The sequence below is a fragment of the Talpa occidentalis genome, unplaced genomic scaffold (assembly GCF_014898055.3).
Source record: "Talpa occidentalis isolate TD23 unplaced genomic scaffold, MPIMG_talOcc4v2.1 talOcc4.14, whole genome shotgun sequence".
In the NCBI taxonomy this organism is placed as follows: Eukaryota; Metazoa; Chordata; class Mammalia; order Eulipotyphla; family Talpidae; genus Talpa; species Talpa occidentalis.
The window spans coordinates 17998956-18024499 of NW_023601433.1; the positions used below are offsets into that span (position 1 = coordinate 17998956).

Genomic DNA, 25544 nt, shown 5'->3' on the forward strand with positions numbered 1-25544 from the left:
GCAGCCCTTGAGCCAGAAGACACACTCAACCAAGATGTTCATAACTTGGGCAGCTCTGATTTTTTCCCTAGAAATTTTGGCTAGCTTGAGAAATTATTGGCTTTGGAATTCTTCTCAAGTGGTTAAGGGGAGAGTAAAAATAATCTTTTTGAGACATCATCACTTTTTCTTAATCCAAGTAGATATTTGAAGATAATTCACATAGGAGTGGCTAGAGCAGAATCATCCCTTTTTAATAATTGGGAAATGATATCTTGAGCAATTAAGTGGACACAATAACTTGGTTTGCTCTATGAAATTGTTGGAAAAACTGAGGAAAAGGCTTTTTTGCTTAATCTAAATATCAACCTACAAGTGATAAGGAAAAATGTGAGTGAACTTTGTTCCTTTATGAACTTCGTGGGTTTCCTTGGTGTTGACATGGTGGTGCCACGTATTTATTATTTTTCCTTTTTCTGAGTATCCCCTGAATTTGGCCCAGTTTTTTAGACTGTGGAGGAGTTGGAGCCCGTGTCTTTTACAGGCCCCTTTTCTTTTTCCTTACTTACATTTAGCTGGCTAACCATACGAGTTTTCCCAGCAACCTTTAAAACTGTGAAATCCTACCTTTAACTCCCAGTCTGTTTTTTGCAGGGACTTGGCATTTCAGTACATTCTCCTACTGTCAATTTTTCTCTTAGCAAAAAACAAAGATCATTCTCATCTTTAGAGACATGCAAATGAGAAGACACTCATTTTAGGAAACAGAATAAACTTGCAACTATATGGGAGTGGGAGTTTCTGCTAGACAGGTCTGTCATAAGTGAAAGCTTCTACCACCAGCAGACTATTCACTTGTTAATGTTACCTACATAGGTCCACATTTCACATAGTCCTAAAAGATTACTGAGTTTCTAATATCGAGAAATGATATTGCCACCTTGGAACAAAATTTCACCTGGTTGCCTTTTAATCTTGTTGTTTGAGATTAGGGGTAGACATATTTCTATTCTTTTTACAGACTGAAGAAGACTGGTAGCAGATTGTCTAGAAAATGAAGGCTCTCAATGGGGGAGATGATGCAGGAGATGTGGTGCCAGCTATCTAGGATCATAACCCAGGCTGAATAAGATCTGGCTTTATTTAAGATTTATTTATTTTTATACAAGAACCGGGATACAGGCCAGATGCACGGGAGGGTGAGAGGATTCATCAGAGACAGAGCGGGGAACAGAACAGGCAGACTGACAAAATACACTGCTGAGGAGAGCAGCAGGCAAGACGGGAGAGGTGTGCCGTGCCATGTGGGATTCTCGCTGACCGGCATTGAATCCGTGCTGCAGAGGCTGCTGACAGCTTCACAGTGTGGTGCTCAACCACCTGTACTACCAGGACCAGGGAGGCCGTATTTCTTTATTTTTTAAAAAAGATTTATTTATTTATGCATACAGGAACTGGGGTACAGGCCAGAGGTGTGGCGGGTGAAAGGATTCACCAGAGACAGAGTGGGGAACAGAACAGGTGGATCTGCTGAAATACACTGCTGAGGGGAGCAGTGGGCGAGTCAGGAGAGGTCTGCTGCACCATGTGGATAGCTCCCTTGCTGGGGATCTAACTCGTGTTGCAGTGGCTGCAGATAGCTTCATAGTGCTACATCTTAACCTCTTGCGCTACCAGGGGGGCCCCAGATCTGGCTTTTAATACCACACAGACAACTTCATAAATTCCCACGTAGTCAGGTGCTTTGATTGTTTTTCAGTCCCATCACTCCTTCCTTCCAGATAAAAATTGAGACCTAACAATGATTATGGTTCATACTGGGGGATATCTGCCTTAGGTTCCTCTGAATATGACATCCCTCAGTATACTTGAGTCTCTGAAATTAAAGACTAAAACCTCAGGGAAAATCTAGATTCAAAATTTTAGAAGTGGAGTTGATTTTAAAATAATCAAATTTTGGGGGCCTCCCTGGTGGCCTAGGTGTTAAGTCTCTATACTGTTACCACTATGGCATGAGTTGGATTCAGATTCAGGGAGCTGACCCTCATATGGCGCAGCAGACCTCACTAGTCTTGCCTGCTGCTCCCCTCAGCAGTGTATTTCAGTAGATCCACTTGTTTTGCTCCCTACTCTGTCTCTGGTGAATCCTCTAACCTCCCCTCACCTCCCTCTAGCAATAGTTCTTCTGTGCAAAAAAATAAATAAATAAATATCAAATGTTAGCTATTCCCTGTTGTGATCCAGTGTATACTATGCAAAGCACAGAGTTTGATGATCGTTTGATAACTATAAGCAAAGTAACAAAATATAGGGGTTGATTTTGAAAGTTAGTCTGAGACTCATTGTTTTATCTAAAATGCGATCACTGTTGTTAGTACCTTTCTGAAATTGCAAAACCAAAACTGAAAATAAAAATGAACTAGGAAGTAGCTTAGGAGAGTGTTAAGAAGACGACCAAGAGTGAAACAGATCGCTAAGTTGATGACAGAGGTGGTGAAGAATAGAGGCCCCTCATGTTGGTGCAGATGTCAAAATATTTAGGTGTTGAGTCAGTTCCTGTATGAAGTTGCAACTGCAGTGAAGATAGCTATTGTTAAAAACTTGAACGCTTTCCTGTTTTTTATTTAAATTGTTTACATGCTTGTTTAGTTATTTTTTAGGGTAAACTGTGAGTAAAATTGTTGATTCAAATGGTACAATCCCATTTTTAGAATTTTGGTGTATTATCATATGGTTCTTTCTTAATTAAAAAATGTGTCCAGGTGAAGTTGATACTGGCAGCTTTTTTGAATTTTCAAATTCCATTTTACTAGAAATGTATATTTTTGAGTTTTAAACACTACCTGAAATTGTGAAAATTGTTAGCATGACTTCAGTTTTCCTTTTAAAAAAATGGAATTATGGCACCCCCTGCTGATTTCAAAAGGAATTGCTGAATTGTTTGACTAAGAATGTGTAAGTGAAATTTAGACTTTCTTAACCCTCATGAGGGCCCACTTTGCTCACCATCATTAGACATCATGATAACAAGTATTTGGTGACACTCAGATTTTGAAACTGAAGAGGAACTAGAATAAGAAAATACAGAGAGGTACGAAACATGGTGTGTTCCAAAATCTGCAGGTAGTTTTATGGAAAATTTGAGGGAGGGTGTTAGTGTGATTTTTTTTTTTTTTTGCCTCGGAAGGAGCTGGTAAGCATAGAGAACATGCATCATTTTAAAGTATTTAAACTTTATCATGAAAGTGCAGTTGAGTCATCAGAGTTTTATTTAGAGTGATAAGGTAATTAAGTATCTTAGAAAGATAATGTTCAGGATGGGTGGGAGGTGGGGACACACCAATTTGAGGGTCACTGCATTTGCCAAGTGGACTGATTAACATCTGGGAGAGCCACCAAGCTCTGAGCAGGGGAGACTGGGCAATTTGGAAATAGTCCCCTTGTACAGCACAGGGACAGTCAGGAGCTGAAGAGCACAGTGCTCACTGGCTTTTGCCTTATTAGCAACATGTCAGCACAGCAAAACCACAATTCTTAGTAATTTCAAAATTTCACGAGAGACCTAAAAATAAATCAATCAGCCAAGCAAGTATTAATAAAGTCAATATCACTTGCTAGTCAAAACTGTTAATATGCATAAAAATAGAATGAATCTGTTTATTTAAGAACTACACCTACCATTAAATTATGACACAGTCACAACTAGAACCCTTTAGCTATAAAGCCTCTAATGGCAACACACTTGTGACTGTCAGAGCGGACACTGGAACTCACGAGGTGACACATCCCTCCATGAGTAGAGCTAAGCCCGAGTGTGCACAGGAGCTGACACCAGCAAGCCAGCAGGGATGCACACGCAGGGCTGTGATTTCCCTACAGCAGAGTTGGCTGAACTACACTGTAAACTTCAGAAACCAGTTAAGTGGTTGCAACACCCAAGTGACCAAAAGCCAAGAAGAGCCACACTGACCTGGGTAGGAGAACTCACTGCATTTTGCCTCCCTTAAAACTGCCTCCCCCAGCAACAACCCTGAGCACGGAGAGAACCAACCACTCCGAGCTTCTCCCTAAGGAAGGGAAGAGAGTGGCGCGTGTGTTCAGGGAGTTGGCTTGCCAGGGGTCGCCTGGGGCTGCTTTCTGTTCTGCCTGACTCAGTGCTAACAGGATGACAGCCTAATTTGGATGCCAGCTCAGGGGCTGCCCAGAAGAAATTTGAGCCCTGGGGCACATTTTACAGTAGCAGAGAGACTGAGGTGGCAGAGCCAGATGCCGGGGAGACCAAGAGATTCTCAGTTCCCGAGAAGAAGCCAGGAGCGAGCTTCACTGAGCTGGGAAATTAGAAAGATAAGTCCAAAGAAGATACATCTCTTGAAAAAGTTAGAGAGGTCCCCAGAATTTCCAGTCAAATTAATTGATGAAAGTCTTGCCCTGCCCAAAGTCAGTTGGAAAAGGTAGCTATGTTTTCAGATGCATTAGCGAAAACAGAATCTGTTCTGCAGAGACCTGTGGGCCTAAGAGGAGAATCTCACTTTTGAGGTGAGCAAGACCCAAAGACAGCCTTCAGAGTGGTTGATCATTCACATACCCTTCATGTTCTTCCTCAACTATTAATCCTTCAGTACTTAAGCTTCGTTAATATTAGTGCTGGGACCTATTGACTAGACTTTTTAACTTGCATATTTCAGCTCTGAAAAGGCTTATTTTTGTTTCCAGGGGAAACGAATGGAAAAGGGAAAAAGTTAATATTTCCAAAGCTTCATGTGAAGATGGAACAAGAATTAAGTTGCTAAGGAGAGTAACATGCCTGTCATTGTTCGAAAACCAATGGAAATGTTTACACAAAAGAACATTTTGCAGAACCAGGCAAAAGTGGGCAGTGGCCCTGCAGACACAAGTGTCTTAACCTAACCCTCTGTGGAGATAAAATGTAACAAAGAGAAACTCACTCTATGATTAGTTTATGGCAAGAAATCGTAGGATTAGTGAAGATGTCTGATTAAAAAGAAAAAAAAAACACGACAGTGTAATGCAAGGACAGGGAAAAAAATTAAAGACCATATGGCCACCAGCTGTAAGTCACTTCCTGTTCGTACATTCTTGAGAGGAGAGAGGCCGCACAAGAAGTGGCAAATGACGCAAACCTTGTGTACGTGGACACAGCTCAAGTGGCTCATGCTTCACAGGTCTTCCCCCAAGTGGGGTCTCGTGCAGGCCCTCAGCATCCCTCTTGAAAATCTCCACCCCCACCCTCGCTTAATATTTCTTCTTAGTCCCAGCTCAGTCTAATATGCATGTGTATTGCATTTGTCTGGCCTGCTGTCTGTCTTCCTGCTGGAATATAGCTGCTGGAATGTAAGCCACAGGAAGGCAGGGGCCTTGTCTGTGTTGCTCACTGCTGAATTTCTAGTATCTTAGAATAATGCTTTCCAAAATAAAGGAGACCTGTAATAATTGTTGAGTGATTGAAAGGATGAATGTGTGAGCACCGGAACCCCTGCCACTTCTTACCCTCTGTACAAGATGTTTTTTCCTCTGTCCATCCCCCAGTTCTGCCCCCAAGGAGGAGGAGTTGTTAGTCACTATGGTCATAATGTAAGACATGTGGCCGACCAAATGCCCAGGAGGCAAGTTCCCCACTAAAGATTTTAAAAAATCAGCTTCTACGTCCAGGACCCCCTGGCATTTTTGACTTCACACTCTCCCCACCACCACCCACGCTAGGGTGAGCTTGCTGGTACTCACTTTCTATCACACTTGGGTTGGCTCACACTTGTGCTTGTTACATACTTTCTCACACACACTTTTTGCTGAGTTGGGCCTTTGGTGTGATTGAAGGGTCTGGCCCTTCTTCCTCTCTGTGGGAGAAGGTGGTCTAGCTGCTTTATAATCACCTATTTTCCCCCCACCCCAAAGTTTTCTAAGTTTAAGCTTTTATTTAGAATTTAATTCTATTTATTATTTATCCATTCCCTGAAAGGCTCAAAAGTGAAGAAGGAAAAAATACCATATACCCACAAATTAATTCCAGTAAGCCAAGCCTTTGTGGTTTCTCTTATTGGAGGTAAAAGAACTGGTTATCTTTATCCTCAGCTCCTCAGCTTTCCTGATTTCATCTTCCTGAACTTCTCTACCCTGAGGCTCTTATTTTGAAAAGGTGTGAACGATGTGGAAGTAAACCCTTGCACGGGGACACGGCTCCACATGGGACATAGAAGAGCAATTTCCTTAGCTATTTGCAAGATATGACTGTAGGTTTTGGAAATATTGTGACCTTTATAGGGAAATGATTCTGTAGATAGGTCTACTTTCAAATATTCAAAATCAATGGATTAATGACTGAGAATATTATTTTCTGATCCTGCATGAGCTTTGGGGTTTCTCAGAGAAGCCGTGCCCTCAGGTGACTGATGAGCAAACTGGAGGATATGGATAGGAAATGGACAGTTTTCCTATTTGTAAATAAACAGGATTAACAGGATTAAATAAAACAAGGATATTAAGGAAAAGGTTGAGAGAAAAGTGGGGCTAATGTTTGCATAAATAGGGCTTTCAATATGTTTCATTTAGCCATCTAAGATAGTCATAGATGGTATTTCCATTTGAGAGTGGAGGAAACTGAATGCAAGAGTTTAAATAAGAGTAAAAGGCAACATTGTGTAGTGTGGTTAAGGTGTGGGCACTGAGAGTCATCGTTGCGCATGCTGACATTAGAGTCCCTTCAAGCTGTGGGCTTAAGGGTAAGTTGCTTAAAGTTCAGTTTCTTCATCTCTAAGACAATAGTATGTTACAGGATTATTGTGAGCATTAATGGTAATATATGTTGAGTTTTTAACCTATTGTCTTGGAAATTGTGTGTACTTAAAGCTGTCTGATATTATTCATACATACATGCATATATATACACATACAGATAAATAACCCAATATTTCAAATTGTTTTATTTGGTTTCCAAAGGTCTCATACCTTGCAGGTTGTGCATGTAGAGAGTGGTAGAATCAGGAGGCTGGTCTTTCTCCCACCAAAGTCTATTCTTTCCATTATAGGACCTCTAAAAGTTTGTTAAATTACAGGAAATGAGAAAGTGAGCGTGATGAAAATGAGGTTGAAAGCGTTAATAAAAGCTGTCACCTGTTGATCGGCTATGATAGGTTGGCTGTTTTACTTCTGTCATTGCATTTAATCTCATTTCATTAAATAGTCTGGCCAAGATCTCGGAGTTAGGCAGCCAGAGCTGGGATCTGTCTCATTTCAAAAATCTAGTCCCTTCATTAAGCAGTGCTGCCTCCCCTGCCTCCCCATGAGGAAAGCCATAAGGTTACTCTGATCTCACAGAGAAAGAGCTCATAGAAGGTCGGAGTTGGTCACATGAAGAAGTACTTCTGAAAAAGGGTCTTTATGAAGTTTTTAGGGACATGTGGTAATGCGGGTTCCTCTCTCTAGGAAATCTAGAGGGTGACACAGGCCCCTCCCAAAATATAAAATTACACTGATGTATCTTAATTATTAAAAATGCTTCCAAGGTCAGTTTCTCCAGTAAAGAGGGCTTAAGGGATGTCAGTGGGATGCTGGGATGAATCTGGAATTGAGATTAGTTAAGGAAAATGAAACGAGGAAGTTGTCATTCTTCTTGGTCCCCAAGAATTAGAGGAAAGAGCTAAAATAGGAGACAAAAACTGGGCCACTGATGGTTAATGATGTGAACCTGAAGACTATTTTAGTGGTGGGCGGCAGAAAAGAAATACAATTTAAAAGGGCCAACATGACCTCCCCGGTGGCGCAGCGGGTTGATCACAGCGCTGTGAAGCTGTCCACAGCCTCCGCGGCGCTGGTTCGATTCCCGGCCTGCCCGGGAGATACCCACATGGTGAGGCACCTCTCCTGTCTCACCCACTACTCCCCTCAGCAGTGTATTTCAGTCCTTCTGCCTGTTCTGCTCCCTGCTTTGTCTCTGGTGGATTCTCTCACCTTCCTGCATTTCTGGCTTGTACCCCAGTGCTTGTATAAATAAATAAATCTTAAAAAAAAAATAAAAGGGCCAATATGAGAAGTGTCCCAGCGTGAGGAGCAAGGGCGGGCACAGCACCAGAAAGGCACTGGTTTTGAGCACTGAGAGTAAGTGTGGCAGAGGGCCTGGGTGGTCGGCTAGGAGCAGGGGCATGTGGGTGAGGTCATGAGTTCATTGCTCACCTGTGCTTTTAGGTGAGGGCTGGTGAGCATGACTGTGGCCACGCGTGCTTGCCCCCAGAGCTCTGACCAGCCCCCGGCAGATGCGGCCCTTCCAGACAGGTGGGCTGGAGCCCTCGCAGACTTCCCTGGCAGCCTCACAGCCTGGGCTCTCAAGCTTGGAATTACAAAGCCGCATTTCTCTTGCTTGCTCATTTATGTCTTTGAAGGTTTATAAGATTCTTTCAGTGGGATCCTTTTCTGTTGCTTTTGTATTCTCCTTTCCATTTGTGGTAAGGAGACATGTTAGTTTTGTATTATGAATTTATTGAACCCTGGTGAGTTTCTAAAATGTGGGGTATTTTAGTCTTTTACACTTTTTCTCGCTTTTTTGACATCTAGAATTTTGTGCTAGGTGGTGTAAAGCATATTTTCTTACATATAGTGCCTTAATATGTTAAAAATAGTAAGCATATTTGTAATTTTTTGTGCATACTGACAGATTCCATGGTTATTGGAATAGAAAATACTGAAACGTGATGTGATTTTATGATTTGTAACAGCATCGTTTAAAATTTCATGTTATTTTGCATGTATTTTTGCAAAATGAGAAATTGAAATGGGTTTTTAAAACTTTCTTTGAATATTTAAACAATAACCCGTGAGGCAGAGACAAGATCAGATCCGGACTGATTTGAAGTTCCCTCTTTTTGCTGTGTGATGAGGACTGTAGGGTAGAAAGAGGGGGTGATGACTTACAGCCCAGTACTCCAGGGCCCCTGTTGGGGAGAGGGACTTCAGGCTGAATCAATAACCAATGGACAGTGGCAAATGCTCGAATCAATCATTGCTGTGTAATGAAACCTCCGTCAAACCCCTAAAGGACAGGGTTTATTCAGGAGCTTGTGAGTTGATGAATACCTGGAGATTTGGATGCAGAGAGAGGGCATGGAAACCTAGCACCGTTCTCACATACTTTGCCTATGACTCTCCTGAGTTATATCCTTTTCTAATCAATTGATAATCTAGTAACTAACTGCCTGCTTGAGTTTTGTGAGGTGTGCTAGCAAATTAATCCAACCTATGCTTGCTGTTGACATCTGAAGCAGTCTGGTAGGATTGAGGCCTTACCCCGTGGGATCTGATACTTCCTCCAGGGAAGTAGTGTCAGAATTGAATTAAATTCTGGGGCACTAATTCTGCTATTGCAGGATTTCTTGATGTTGGAAAACCACATCTGGTGTCAGAAGTGTATAGTAGTGAAGTGTTGAGAGTAGAGGAGAAGCAGAAGGAGTGTGTTTTTTCTTGTGTGTGCGCGCAAACCAGTGAAAATTTTTGTAGATGAAATGAATATTTCACTGGGAACGATTAAGGCAGTTTGTGCTTTACTGAAAATTAAAAATAACTTTCTGCTATAAATACTTGCACTTTTGCAGTTGACCACTAGATGTCAGGCGTGCCTTGGACACTCTGAGAGTTGGTAGAAATTGAACAGTGTGAGCTCGTAGACCTTCACATATTTCCACTGTTTCCACATGATGGAAGCCAGAAGAACCTGATATAGTGTGATATATAGAAGCGAGGTACAACTGGAATAATGAAATTTCAAAAATAAGCCTTTTTAAAGGAGGGTTGTAATAGTTCTATTGGGTATTGTAAATGCTTCAGGTGCACTTGATACCCCTGTTATGTTCCTGGCGTTTGGGTCTCTCTCATTTTTATGGAAAGATGGATTGAACTTCAATTTAAGAATATTCGGTAATCCCTCTCAGGACATGCTATAACAGCTGGCATTTTTGTGTTGTAGTAAATTGATTCCATACAACAGTCAGTAATAATTATGACTGGGTTCTGACAAATTCCAAAGTATTTTCAATAAATTTAGCCAAAGAAAATACCATGATTACAACAGAAATCTAAATCAATTTGAAAGTTGAACCTAGCGACTCTACTTCATTCCACAAAACATTAAGCATTTTACTGGTTAGGATTTTATCAAACCATTTATTTTGTATTAATGTACCTGTGCATGTTCCTGAGAAGAGAATTACTTTGCAGCACATATTGCTTAAATAATATCACTTTGGAAAAATTTAACCTTGAGTGTTCATTATGAAGTAAAAAGTGAGAAATTACGTACATATATAGAGTACCAACTCAGATGGATGTTTTGATATGGAATGTAAGGTTGTCTTAGTATTTATAGAATGTTTATTAGAAACATAAATTGACTTACTAGATGGTGTATGTGGTTGATAACATGAAACATTGACTTCTCACTGCACAAAGATGGTAAATTACATTTATACATATACATGTAATAAATACCTACCCACATACATGCATATATAAAATATGCATTATATGTTGTCCTAATGATAGAAATATGTGTGCACACACTTTACAAATTTTAACCATTTTTCCTTTCTTTCTTGGCAACAAAGCAAAAGTCTGCTAATTGGATATATTCTTTAAATTATGTATGGTCTGTTCTTGGCTTTCTTTGTGTTTGAATTAAGGAACTCTTTTATGTAGTTGAATTTTAATCCTGATTGTTAGAATAGCTTAAGAAAGCAAAGCAGAGTTGCCTTTTAAAATTATTGGGGAAAGCAACTTTAGAGATTGGAATTAATGAGACCACTTTGTCTTTTTTGCTCAATTTAAATTTTTTAACTTTGTGATTTACATTTTTACTTGGTTTTTAAAATAACAGCCCTCATATCTTTAATTAACACTCCTTTCTGTGGATTGGTGTGCTTATTTAGCTATGTCAGCCTTGGTAGTCATATAAAGTTTAAGGCATTGCACCAGATAGTCGGGTCCAAAAATGACTCTTTGGTGAATTTTTTTATATTAATGTTCACTTTGATTATCAAAAAGCTAATTTGGAAGGCTTTAATAGAAATGTACAGTTTAAACTTCTAAAAGTGAAATCTAGCAAGCTTGTTTTTCTTTATTCTGTAATTTAGGGTCTCTAAGAATTGAAATGAGCCTTTTTTTTTTTCGTATTTACAGTATCTGTTTTTCTTGTTAATATATGTTAAAATGTGCTTTTAACTTGCTGTGTTTGCTTTCAAGCAACTGGGGAAAATGCATTAAAATGAACTTAAACACATCGTGTGGGTTTTCTGGTTTCTAAAAAAAAATGTAAATACAGTGTATTTTCCGTTATTAGGCAGCAGTGGTTCAAATTTAAACCACATGGCCACCTTCTAGGTGTCAGGCCAATGTAAATTTTAATCTTGCTACTTTCTTTTGTTTTCATTTTATATTCTTACCTGAGTGAGAACGCCTCAGTCAGAATAACCAGCTTTTATTGCTGCCTTGCCATCCACCAGACACTGAGTTGTTCACATTAGCGTGTTTATCCGACAGTTCAGAATTGCTGTTCTCTCTATTTGCATTTAAGGACATGAAGAATTAATAAGATGATATAACTTGTTCAAAGTCACAGAATTAGCAATTAGGCCAAACTCTAGAGCCCTGTTCTTAGTTACTATACAGTAATGTCTTCACTGTTTATTTTGGGATAAACAGTTTATCCCAATAGTTATTGAAAAAATGGATATTTTGCAAGATACATCAAAATTTAATTTTTTTTTTTAAAGATTTATTTATTTATGCATACAATGACTGGGGATAGGCCAGTGGTGCAGGGCAGGGGTGGAGGGATGAGAGGATTCACCAGAGACAGAGTGGGAAACAGAACAGGCAGATTGACTGAAATACACTGCTAAGGGTAGCAGCGGGTGAGCCAGGAGAGGTCTGCTGTGCTGTGTGGGTAGCTCCCTGGCCAGGGATCGAACTCATGCTGCAGAGGCTGTGGATAGCTTCATTGTGCTGTGCTGAATCCCTTGCGCCACCAGGGAGGCTCAAAGATTAGTTTTTATTAAAAGATTTTACTTTTGTGTATAAGTTTGGCTTTTTAGGTTTAGTTTAGATTATTAACACTGCTGTCAATCTCTAATAGTATTTTGCTTCAGGGCTGGTGTGCTTTTAAGGATATATTTGTAGTTTTCAGTCAGAGAACTTGGCAGTCATCATTTTAGGATGAACTAATTAATTACATTTGGTGATAAATTGTTGACAATTTGTAGAGTCCTGATCCACATTTAGAAATATAGCTTAAAATTATAGAGGGAAGGAACTTTAGAATGGCATTGGATTACAAAAAGTTCTCCAAGTTCTCTATGCAGCCAACAGCTCTTAGACCAACATGCAAAAATCTTTAAGGAAGCCTTAATACCTGCAGGAAGAATTTTCATGTTTTTAATTAGAAACCTCACAGCAGGATATAAACCTTCACACTTAATATTAGTGTATAGTCTGTAGAAAAAAATTCTGAAGAAGTGTGACCTTTCTAGTCATTAGGATAAGAATTTTGAGTTAGTCACAGAAATGCTGGTATGGAATAATATTCCTCCTTCTTCTTAAAGTGCACCTTTCTTTTGTAGAAACAGCTTGTGTGACATATAAATCTTGGTGGACAGCGTGGGCTGCAGGCCGCTGAGCTGGAATTCCCCAGGGCTGTCTGAGCCAGAGTGTGGAGCAGGGCCCCAGCCTGCTGCCTGCATCATGCCAGCTCTGTCAACAGGATCTGGGAGTGACACAGGTATGTGAACCCAAGAGGGGCAATTTCCCTTCCATCCTCCTTCAAATCATCTTGTTCACAGTGAAAAGCCGCATTGCTTTAAGCAAGTGCAAGCCAGACGTGCTTGTTTTTTCTGTAACCAACAAAGGGGCGTACTATAAACCTGGCTATGCCCTTCAAAATTTGAAGTGATCGCAGGGACTGCCTGCTGCCTTCTCCAAGGAGCAACCTTGAGCACTGATGCTTCCCTCCTGTCTTGTGTTTTGGAATAATACTGTAAATTTATATTTCTTTAAAAAATATTAAGTATTTTAAACATACGGAAAAGTGTGACAAATACCAGGGTGCTCATATTACTCTTCACTCTGATTTAAGAACACATGAGAACTTCTTGCCATACTTGACTTCAAACCTGTCTCACTTTTTTCACTGAAGAGGCAAAACATTAGCCATAGCCCATTCTTCCATTTTGTCATCAGAGGTAAGAACTATTCCGAAGTTGATTGTATATCTCTAAGGGATTCAGTGAAAACAAACAAGGTATCTCATCTGACTTTTAAAACTCCGTGATACTTGGAATGAAGATTTCTTAGAAAGGGAAAAATTTCACATGCATGCCTGTATGCTTGAGTGTGTATATGTGCGCGCACGCGCGTGTGTGTGTGTGTGTGTGTGTGTGTGTGTGTGAATCCCCTCCTTCTGACCTGTTACAGAAAGTAGAGTTGTGGAGATCAATGCCCTTTTGGTTTGAGGATCTCCAGAATCTCTCTAGAACCATTGAAACAGACAGTGAGTGGGGTTGGGGAGCTATGCCTTGTATTTCTAAGGATCCCTCACAAGAAGTGGTAGCATAAGGTATAGTTGAAAAGAATGTGTGCTCTGTGCTGCATGGCCTAGACTGAATTTGGTTCCATTGCTGCCACTCTATGGCCAGCTGAGACGGTGTCTCCAGCTGCAGTTACTGGCACCGTTCTTCTAGAAAGACTGCGGCAGATATGCCCGAGCGCTGTGTAATGTTTGCAAATGTCGTTCTTTGCTATTTCAAGCATACCCATACTTCTGTTCTGGCAAGTTTTGTCTTGTCTTTATCTAGAATGTATTTTTCATCAGTGATTTACACCAGGGGATCAGTTTTTTTTTTTTTTTTAAAAGAAGTGATTTTGATTGTTAAATTATCTAAAGATCTTTTTTTTTCTTCTTAATACATTAACATTTTTCTCAAGAAAGCCAGCTCCTTTGGAAAAATTTTTTTCTGCTTTTTAGTTTTTATATAGTCCCACATTGTATTGTACTATATAAAATGAATGATTTAACTTTCCATGGTGGTTTGGGAAATTATAGATAAAATTTATTTGGACCATAAATTTATTATGGTTGTGTAGTGAATTAGTTTTATGCCTTGCTACTCACCCAAAACGCCTTCGTGTAATTGAACGCAAAATATTGTTGCTTACATCTAACTCGGGGAATGATTAAAATGAGTATTTATAGTTTATAGGGCAATTTAGGTGTCAGTCATGAAAAATATCATAGGCTATTTAGAATTTAAGAAGGACTTTTCCACACGTAGCTGGCTCACTTGGTGCAAATTTATTAAAGTGTCCTTGTAACTTAGACCGGGTGTATTTTTTGCTGTGTCTTTTGACCTGTGTGTCCCAGCAAGGTCATAGTCAGGCTAAGATGTGTTTACTCCCAAAGTGTTGATTTAGGGAAGCCCCAAAGTGTGGTGTGCTCTGAGAGGTTTATGGTTCCCTTGTTTTGCATTTTACCACTTGGGTCATTTTTACCATTAGGCATGTTGCTCCACAGTGTCCTAGCTGTTCTTTTCTCCAGGGAAACAGAGCTGGAGGGCACTCTGCAGGCATCCACCAGGCAGCAGACCAGTGCTGACTCACAGCGGCCCCAGGGCACACAGCACTCACGTGGGAGATCCTTTCAATGTAAAACTTTTGCCACTTCTCCCTCTAACCTTTCCTGCTATTCTCACTGAGAAAAAACTTAAATATATAAAAGTATTCTTGGTGTGAAAGATGCATAGATAAGAAAGGAAAGAAACCCTAAGAATCCACCCTTTTCCTTCCCCAATCTCATCTTCTTTCTCAGTTTGATGAATATCCTTCAGTGATTGATAGGATCATTCACTTATGTGTATACATAAGTATGTTGTTTTATGGCTTTATTTTTTAATCACAGATTTTGTCAAATTCTGTGGATTGTTTATAACCTTCTCTGCACACCAACCTATGTGTACACATGCACATAAACAGTTCCATGTGTAGTCATCTATAACTGTATAGAGGGGTTTTCCTACTGATGTCTCCAGCCCTAGGCCCTTAGCAAATAGATTGTTCTAGCCTCTTCCCCTTGCTTATCAGTAAATTCCCACTCCAGCTTGAGAAACCTGGAGTCCACACACCTTCCATCTAATTAACTGCACAATTCCAGTAGACGTGTGTAGCAGTATCAGAATTTTTTTTTTTTAAAGATTTACTTATTTTACACAAGAACCGGGGTACAGGTCAGAAGCGCAGGAGGGTGAGAGAATTCACCAGAGCCAGAGCGGGGAGCAGAACAGGCAGACGGACCGAAGACACTGCTGAGGGGAGCAGCGGGCGAGGCAGGAGAGGTCTGCTGTGCCATGTGTGGTTCGCCCTGGCCAGCGGGGAATCGAACCAGCACTGCAGAGGCTGTGGACAGCCTCGCAGTGCAGCGCTCAACCACTGCGCCACCGGGCAGGCCCAGTATCAGAATTGTTAACCTATGCCTGCAGTTAGAGAGTTAATCTGTGTGTGTGTGTGTTTTAAAGATTTATTTATGCATACAAGAACTGGGGTACAGGCCAGAGGTGTGGGGAGGTGAGAAGAATCACCAGAAACAGTGGAGAGCAGAACAGGTGGGTCTAGTGAAGTACACTGCTGAGGGGAGCAGTGGGCAAGTCAGAAGAGGTCTGCTGCACCATGTGGTCACTTCTCTGGCCGGGAATCGAACTTGTGCTATGCTGCAGTGGCTGTGGATAGCTTCACAGTGCTGCATCTTAACCCCTTGCGCCACCAGGGAGGCCCCAGAGAGTTAATCTTTTTTTTTTTTTTTAAAGCATTATGGCAAATTCCTTTTTATTTAGTTTCAGTAATTTCTTTTTTTTTTCTTCTTTTTTAAAGATTTTATTTATTTATACATACAAGCACTGGATATAGTCAGAAGCACGGGAGGGTGAGAGAATTCACCAGAGCCAGAGCGGGGAGCAGAGCAGGCAGAAGGACCAAAGTACACTGCTGAGGGGAGCAGCGGGCAGCAGGAGAGGTCTGTGCGCCATGTGGGAGCCTCCTCCCGTGGCCGGGGATCGAACCGGCACTGCAGAGGCTGCGGGCAGCTTCGCAAACCAGTGCTCAACCGCTGCGCCACCGGGGAGGCCCCAGAGAGTTAATCTTAACTTTATTTTCCTGCGATAGTGCCTTTCTGTTTTTAATTTTACAGACTCTCCTTTCCTGCGTAGTACCTGTGTTAGTTTCAGTTTTATTAATTCATTATGATTTTTACAAATATATAATTTGAAATATAATATCTATACAGAAATGCACATAAAAGTTTTATAATACTGATTGAAATATGGTCAGAATGCCAGTACCCACGTGACCACCACTTGGGGTCAAGAAGTCACACAAGTTGAGCGCAACCTGTGTCTTTCTTCCCGTTCACCACCTCATCAGCCTCCTTAGAGAGGGACATAAAAATGTTCTTTTCTCACACGACACATCAAACCTAGTTTATGATTTATTTAAGCATCCTAGGCAACATGGCTTAATTTTGTCTGTTGCTGAAGTTAACATAAAGGGAATTATATTGTATGAATTTTTGAAGGTTGATGTTGACTAGGATGAGAAAAATAATTATAACAAATTATACATTTTGAAAATGTAGAAAGATAAATATTAAAAACTCCGGGGTGGGGGGAACATAATATTTTTATTAATTAACTACCTGACCACAAATCTAGAATGCTTTGTCTTTTTAATATTTTTCGCCATTGACTTTTGATCGTCTCCGTCTCTTACTATGTCAACTATTTTGAATTTAAGAGAAGAAAAAGTCCAGTTTAGAAAGGGAAAATGTGGACTATTTGTGTGTGCAGTACCTCTGATACCAGATATGTTTTATTCGCACACCAAGCAATTTTCAGAGACCCCAGTGAGGTGTCCTGCAGTTCCATTGTGGCACTACCTGGAGTTAGAACATACCCCACAGGTGAAGGGCTCTGTCCTATAAGATTCTCCTCCCACCATCACTGCAGATGCCCATTGCAAGTAATAATAGGTTGCATCTTACCTGAAGTTTCTGCCAACTTGGCTCTAAGTCAGAGGTTCCTGTGACGTCCTCCTTGAATTTGACCATTTTCCAGAACAGTTCACAGAACTCAGGGAGACACCCATATTTACCAGTCTGTTATATGGCAAAGGATGCGGTCAAGAACCCAGATGGAGAGGTGCAGAGGGCAAGGTCAGGAAGCACCCTGAGCTCAGGAACTTCTGTCCATGTGGAGTTGGGGTGTAGCATCATCTCGGCGCGTAGATGATTCACCAACACCTAAGCTTGCTGAGCCCCTTACTACTGGGAGTTTTAGGGAGTCTTCATCATGTAAGCATGATCCTTATTCACTCCATCTCCACTTGCTTTCCTACTCCTGGAAGGGAGAGGGGAGAGGTCCTGTCGTCCTCATCTGTTGAACTGTCATTATTGATGATCAGATTTTTAAAATTTTGCCACTGTGGGTGTGTAGTGGTATCTCAGTTTAGCTTTTTTTTTTTTTTTAAAGATTGATTTATGTAGGGCATCCCCTGGTGGCGCAGGTGGTTGAGCGCCGCGCTGTGAAACTGTGTGCAGCCCCAGCAGCTCTGGTTTGCCTGGCTGGCCAGTGAGGGTCCCACATGGTGCGGCAGACCTCTCCTGTCACACCTGCTGCTCCCCTCAGCAGTGTATTTCATCAGTCTGCCTGTTCTATTCTCCGCTCTGTCTCTGGTGAATCCTCTCACCTTCGCATGCATCTGGCCTGTACCCTGGTTCTTATATAAATAAATCTTCTTGTATAAATAAATATATCTGATTCTTAGAAAGTGTCTCTCCCCTCTGTCTGCAGTGCCACCTACTGGGACCTTCATTACAGCCTTGACCCTCAGTGGTGACAGTGGGCAGGCTTCCCTTTAATTCTAGGCCTCAAAAGGCATTATCTTGAAATTTACTCTTTGGCATCTTTGCTCTAGGTCCTCCCTCCCATATTACTCCCTAGGCCCTCCCCCTCCCCCCATATGATGCCCTTTCTTAAATTAAGGAAGTTTTCTTTTATTCTCACTGCAAGAACTTTTATGGGGCCTCCCTGGTGGTGCAAGGGGTTAAGATGCAACCTATGAGGCTATCCACAGCCACTGCAGCAAGAGTTTGATCTCCAGCCAGGGAGCTACCCTCATGGCACAGCAGACCTCTCCTGTCTGGCCCGCTGCTCCCCTCAGCAGTGTACTTCAGTCAGTCCACCTGTTCTGCTCCCCACTCTGTCTCTGGTGAATCCTCCCCCACCCACCTCTGGCCTGTACCCCAGTTCTTGTATGCATAAATAAATAAATCTTTTAAAAAAATTTATTTTGATAACTAGCTGTTGGGATTGTCACATGCATTTTATTTATTATAACGATCATATGATTAGTTTCCTGTTGATCTCAATATTGCAAATTTTATTGATGTTTGAATATTAAACCAATTTCTATCTTAGGAGTAAACCCATTTTGCCTGTAATATATTATCCTTTTTCTGTAATGTGGTGGATTTAGTTTGTTCCTATTTTATTTACAAGTTTAATGTCTGCATTTATGAGTGAATGTAGAGTGTAAACTTCTTTATTCTCATCTGATTTTCACCAAGTCATGCAAACCTTATGTACTGTATTGGGGAGTCTTTTACTCTTCTTCTGTGGAAAAGTTTGTGAAAGAGTGAAATTTGTTTTAATGTAAGTAAAACTTAAGTGTTAGGTTACTTAGGCCTGGAAATTTTCTTTTTGTAAGAATATTGGCAGCTAGTCAAAAATTGGGCAGAAGAGCTAAAAAGAAACTTCTCCAAAGAGGAAATGCAAATGGCCAACAGGCATATGAAAAGAATGTTCAACATCACTTGTAATCCGGGAAATGCAAATCAAAACTACAATGAGATACCATCTTACACCAGTGAGAATGGCACATATTAAAAAAACTAGCAACAACAAATGTTGGTGAGAATGTGGAGAAAAAGGAACTCTCCTGCACTGCTTGTGGGCATGCAACATGGCCCAACCACTATGGAGAGCTGTGTGAAGATTTCTTGACCTACTAAACATAGAGCTTCCATATGATCCAGCAATTCCACTCCTAGGTATTTACCCAAATGACACAGAAACATTAATTCCAAAGGGCACCTGCCCACCTATGTTTATAGCAGCAATATTTACAATAGCTCAGCTATGGAAATAACCTAAATGCCCAAAAATAGATGACTGGCTCAAGAAGATGTGGTACATATACATAATGGAATATTACTCAGCAATCAAAAAAGATAAACACATGCAGTTTGCAGCAACATGGATGGAGCTAGAAGGGATCATGCTCAGAGAAATAAGTCAGAAAGAAAAAGAAAAATGCCAGATGGTCTCACTCATAGCAGGAATTTAGGAAACTTAAATAAGAGACCAGGAAAAAGACTAATCAATACAAAGTAAAAATCAAAATCAACAAGCAGCTATAAACCAGAGACACACTACCGGGAGGCTGGGGGAGGGAGGGGTGGGGAGAAGAAAGACTAGAGTCAAAATAAGGGGGGGGAGGTGCAATTGTATGGGGAATATAACCAAAATGAAAATGCATACATTGTGCAAAGATGAAAAATGATGTAAGATTTTTATAAAATAAAATACTAAAAAAAAGAATATTGGCAACTAATTTTTTTTTAAAGATTTATTTTTATTTATACAAGAACTGGGGTACAGGCCAGAGGCGTGGGAGGGTGAGAGGATTCACCACAGACAGCATGGGGAACAGAACAGGCAGACTGACCAAAATACATTGCAGAGGGGAGCAGCGGGCAAGACAGGAGAGGTCTGCTGTGCCATGTGGGTATCTCCCTGGCTGGCCAGGATTCCAACCCTCGGACAGCTTCACAGCGCTGCGCTTTTAACCCCCTGCACCACCAGGGAGGCCCACAAGTAATTTATTATTAAGGCTATAAGAATAGTCAGGATTTCTATTTCTTTAGTCAGTTTTGGTGACTGTATTTTTCTAAGATTTGCTCCATTTCATCTAAATTTTCAAATTTGTGAAAAAGTTGTTCATAGTATGATTGCATGTCTGCATATTACTATTTCTTTTTTGGTTATGATTTGGTAATTTTTGTCCTTTTTCCCCTCTTATCTGGTTAACATTGCCAGAGTTTTGTTAATTTTACTAGTTTTTTGATATAAAACTTTGGGCTATATTAATTTTCTCTGCTGTGTGTTTTTATTTTAGTGGACTTACCTCTGGTGAGTATGACTTCTGTTATATATAAAAATTCACACCATTTAAAGAAGACTTGTGTAGGCTAAAAGGTCAGGAAGCTCTTAGTTTTGATGGTTATCAGTTGTCAATCACCAAAATATAATTTTTATCTTTAAAAAATATACTTTGAAAGTTACAGCTTAAATATTTTCTAAATTATAGCTTAGAGTACTCTGTATTGTTAAAATGGAAGAACAATAGTTATTTTTAGATAGAACTGTCTAACCTACTACATCTTCTTCGCATTGAAACAAATGTTTTTATATAATGTCCTTGGGGATATCATGAAAGCTATTTCAGGAGGATATTTGAAAAGAAAGTCATTGAAGATAATTCTGTCTCTTGAATTCTCCTACAAACTTTTCTTTCACTTACTTGCTTGTTAATTCAACAACAAACCTCTGAGAGGACTTAATAAAGATGCTAACAGCAATTGCTATTTGGTAAGAGTTAAATATATACTAGGTGACTTTTGTGCATTCATCCCATAGCGAAGCAGGGATGTGTGAGTTAGATGCTAAACGCCCTTTATCTCTATTGATTACTGTAGCAGTCCTGTGAGAAATGTTTTAAATGTTTATTTCTGTAAAACCCATAGGCCACTTTCTGCTCACTTCTTTTCTCCTGCTGTTACTTATCTTCCTGATAAAACTTAGTACCTCTGGCCTGCCCATTACTTAATGATTTATTGATAATATGCTGAATGGTGGCTACAGCTTGTGATGTGATGAGAGTTACAATTTAGGCTATCACGCTGCAATGTAAGGTCATCCAGTACTATCCAGCCTGGTCTGACTATATCTTGTGCTAAAATTTAAATATATGACAGATACTGAAATATATGGAAACAAGTCCTATCATATTATAAGTAAAGTAAGAAAATATATTACTTTAGCTTTTACAGTCAACTGTTCCAGGTTAGGAGGCCCTACTGCAAATGTCATCAATTTTCCTAAAAGACTATAGGCCATAGATTATAAGCTTTTTAGAAATAATTTTCAATTTGCCATCACTTTAGCTTTAGGATAAGTACTGCTAAAAATCAAAGTACTGTCATGCTTCCTTTCATGGTGTGGGATACCCTGTGAAGACCACAGATTGCTAACTCAAAGTGAACCACATATTGGTACTTATTTACAGCTTGGAGAGAGCCTCTACGAGTGAAAGTTATATGCAGGTGTATGTACTTGGCCTCTTAACATGCCCGGATTTTATGGACTGTATGATAATTGTATACAGTGTGTTACCTTTAAATTGTTTTGCATATTTAAGAACTCCATTTGCTAAATGCTTTGCTGAGTTACTGTACTTGAGAGAGAGCAAGAAAGAGAATGCTTCTGTCAAGTTTGTGTTAAAATATTTTAGTAGTATAGGTACTTTTGGAAATAAAACATACTTTAAATGAGAAAAATTGAGGCTTGTTATGAATGGCACTGAATAGTGCTGATTATTTTACCTTTGACAAAGTGGAAAATTTAAAGCTTGGTGTATCCCATTTTATTAATATAATAAAGTTTTATAGTGTTGTTCTGGGCGTCGATATATGTTCTTTAGTGTTTATTAGCCCTTGGATATAGTAAAACTTTTTGGTCTGATGCCTGGCTATACTGTACAAAATGCAAACATCAAAATCAAGAGAAAAACAAATACATACACATGTATATATTCTTTCTCTCAAGTATTTTTCTGTATGATTTCTAAATATTTTGGTTACTTATACTATCTAATATGCTTGAATACAGAGAACATCTTTTTTTATCATTTAACATAGGTTTATAGCTTCCCCAGACTTGTTCTAATAATGAAGCTATGAGGGATATGACAAGAATGGTGATATTAAATTTCTCTAGACTAACAGTAAATTTTTCCATTCTGATGTCAGGAATTTTGAGCATCTGGAATCTGCAAGAAGAGTGAATTGTTCACTGCGGGAATACTTTCATCAATTCTGAGCCATTTATTCTCGTAGGAACTACTGTCTTGTACAGAATATTATATTTTTACAGAAGCAGTTTTCTGGAACTGGAAAAATTTCTGCACTTCTTTATGGTTCTGTATTCTTGCATGCTTTCAATTTTGGAAATGTTACTGTTTTTAGAATTAATGTCATATTTTAGCATAAAATTATTTTCCTTTGCTTTAATAACAAAAATTTGTATTTTTCCAAAGGCAATGAAGAAGCAATAGAAAATGGACTGTCCTGAACAGAGATGTCCTTACAGTTTATACAAGTGAATCTATGATCTCTACTTTGTCATCATTTTCTTTGAACTTTCAGAATATCCATAGCAGGTATATAGATATCTTATGCCTTGGTTATGGCATCTTTCTATAAAAGTGAAGTGGAGGCTAAGAATATGTGAAATTCTCTTAATAGTTTCGGTTAGAACATTTCTCAGATCAGGAGTTAAGATTCTAAATTAGCCCTGATTCATGCAGGGTCTTTAAAATAAGTTGGTTTAAGTTATTCTGTTTTTTATTTTTATTTTTAAATTCTAGCCTTATTTTCTAGACTGCAAAAGCTTTCCCTCTCTTTAGTAATTTTTCACTCTTAATATTTTTTGTTCCCTCTGCTTAGATTTCATGTTGTCGACACTAGTTTTGATTGTATGGCAGTAGTTTCATTGCCTAAGCTTTGGGCTGGAATGTTTTGATTTGAATACTTCCATAACCGGTCTTACTCTAATGTCTTAATGTTCTGTGAATACCTAATGTATTTTTACATTTCAGTAGTTCATTTACTTAAAATGCTAGCAGGACCTGTGGGAATCATCCAGTGTGTTACCTTCTTCCATCACAGTGGCACTTTGGTTGAACAGCTTCCCTTTGAGATTCAGCAACACTCCTGCAGACAGATTCCTAGTGAGTTTCTCGGGTATCCCAGAAGTCAGATCCCAACATTGACCTGTAGGTACCCCAGAGGTATTTTCTGCTTTTCAGTCCCTTTCACAGTTTTCTTCCCACCTCCATTATTTTGACATTCCTGTTCTGGTCTGGTCTTCTGCTATCCAGGTGCTCCTGACCTGAACCCTGTAGAAGTTTCTCCTGCTTGATGGGTCAAGCATGGTTTCTACCCACTGCCAGCACCAGGGACTGTGGCTGGTCTCTGGCCCCAGGGAACTCAGATATCTAGTGGGCTTTTTCAATAACTTCTGAATGCTAGTCCTGGGGTGGGAGCCCCTCTTTCAAAGTGTCTTCTCTGGGTCATCTCCTTTAGCCCCAGGTATGCTTGAGATTTTTGTTTACCACTTTACAGATAATCTCACTAGAGTTAATCATTTAAACTGGCCTTGTTCAAATCACTGTGTAGATCTTGTCTTTGGTTTGGACCTTCACTGGGTTTCAGTACTCTCTAGTGTTTTCTTCAGGTCACAGAAATTTAATGCTTATAAACATTTATAGATTTATAAGATTATTGCTGACTTTTCCCCTTGGGTATTTTCCAATCTGGCATGTATCTTCCTGGGCCTATTTTCCTACCTTCAGATCTTAGTTGTTATCCTACCGGCTCCAGGAAAATCTTCCCTAGCCTTTGCTGATTGCTTTCTTCTTTAAATTGCTATACTTGGACCTCCCTGGTGGCGCAGGTATTAAAGTCTCAGCACTATTAAGCTATCACCAGCCACTGCAGCAGGAGTTCAGTCCCCAGCCAGGGAACTAACGCACCTGGTGCAGCAGACCTCTCCTGTCTTGCCCACTGCTCCCTTCAGCAGTGTATTTCAGTCAGTCTGCCTATTCTACTCCCCACTCTGTCTCTGGTGAATCCTCTTACCCCCTGCACTTCTGGCCTATACCTCAGTTGTTTGTTTGTTTGTTTTTTGTGGGACCCTCGCCGGTGGCCAGGGATCGAACTGGCACTGCAGAGGCTGTGGGCAGCCTAGCAACCCAGTGCTCAACCACTGCGCTACCAGGGGAGGCCCTGCACCTCAGTTCTTGTATGCATAAATAAACAAAAAAATCTGTAAAAAAATTACTGTACTTACTATTGTACATATTCATCAAATGACCCCTGACATATTTTAGTTTTGCTGTCATTGCTTTCTTTTCTGTCAGTACATAAAATACACTAATTTTAAGATACTGCTTTTCACTGCTAGAGCATTTTTATGAATTAACTTAGGAATCTCTTCACATGCACCTTTGACAGTGTCCTGTATTCTGTGTATCCAAATATGAGGTGTTCTTTTTCCCACTTACAGTGCTCTCCGATTCATCGTTGGAATGAAGCATCCATGAGTATGAATGACTGCTGAGGAGACGAGTGTAACATCCACCATCTCAGGGCTTGCTCAGGGACCAAATAGATTAAGGCAAACATTTCAAAGATAGCCTTTGCTAGCTAAACACTTATTTTTTGCTCTTAATTTCAAGGACCTATTTTCTTCAGTGTTGGGAATTCTGGAAACTGAATGTAGGACTATTTTTAAGCACCCTTTAGAACACAGACCCTCTTTAGGCATGGACTGAGGTGGCCTCCAGAACCTGTGTAATTTATTTGGATGGCTGAGACCACTTAGAACAGCTTAGGTTTTTAACTCTATCTTTCATTTCTGTCTGGCCCTGCCCTTTCTCTCTGATTTTGGTCTGTGGTTATCAGACTTGGGAGCTGAGAGCAGTGACTGCTGTTGTCACTAGGGCAGTAGATTAGGGTGGGATATGGTTTGCACAAAGCTAATCAAACCCAGCAAACAGGATTATGAATATTTGCTAACAGAGAAATGATTATTTTTTAATTGAACATGTTTTATTTCCATAAAAAGTTAGTCTAGGGTGGTTTTATCTCTGAGTATGATTATTGTGTCCCGTTGGAATTTGTAGCTAAGCTATTGTTTGAACATGGAAGCATTGCTGGGATGGCATGTGCATTTTGAAGGAGACGTATTTAGCAAAGAATTTTATTTTTTATTGAATGCCTACTCTGTGCCAGTCATGGGGCTAAGTGCTGCCATGTACATAATTCTACTGAATGCTTAAAACAATCTCTTTTTTCTTTGAAAGATAATTGTAGATTCGCATGTTGCAGAGAGATCTTGTGTACCTTTCCTCACACCCTCCAGTGCTAACATCTTGTATACCTGAAGTAGAGTATCACCTCTGGGGAATCTCCATGGATGCCACTTGCTGACCTTTTTCAGAGTTGACTAGTTTTACAGGCACTCATCTGTATGTCCCTCTGTGTATTATGTATTTTATTCTGTTCAATTTTACATGTTTAAGCCACCATTTCTTTTTTAGCACTTGAGGGCAACAAGTCTCAGATAAGT

General features: G+C 39.9%; 1 protein-coding gene across 3 annotated transcripts in view; it reads left to right on the plus strand.

Moving 5' to 3' along the window:
• Positions 1-25544, plus strand: part of MPP7 (MAGUK p55 scaffold protein 7) — a 164791-nt gene that overhangs the window by 39803 nt on the left and 99444 nt on the right. For all 3 annotated transcript variants that reach the window (XM_054694815.1, XM_037510158.2, XM_054694816.1), the window contains one exon: positions 12597-12754. In XM_054694815.1, coding sequence (XP_054550790.1) covers positions 12718-12754 — 37 coding nt within the window. In that variant the 5' untranslated portion in view covers positions 12597-12717. The remainder of the gene's footprint in view (positions 1-12596; positions 12755-25544) is intronic.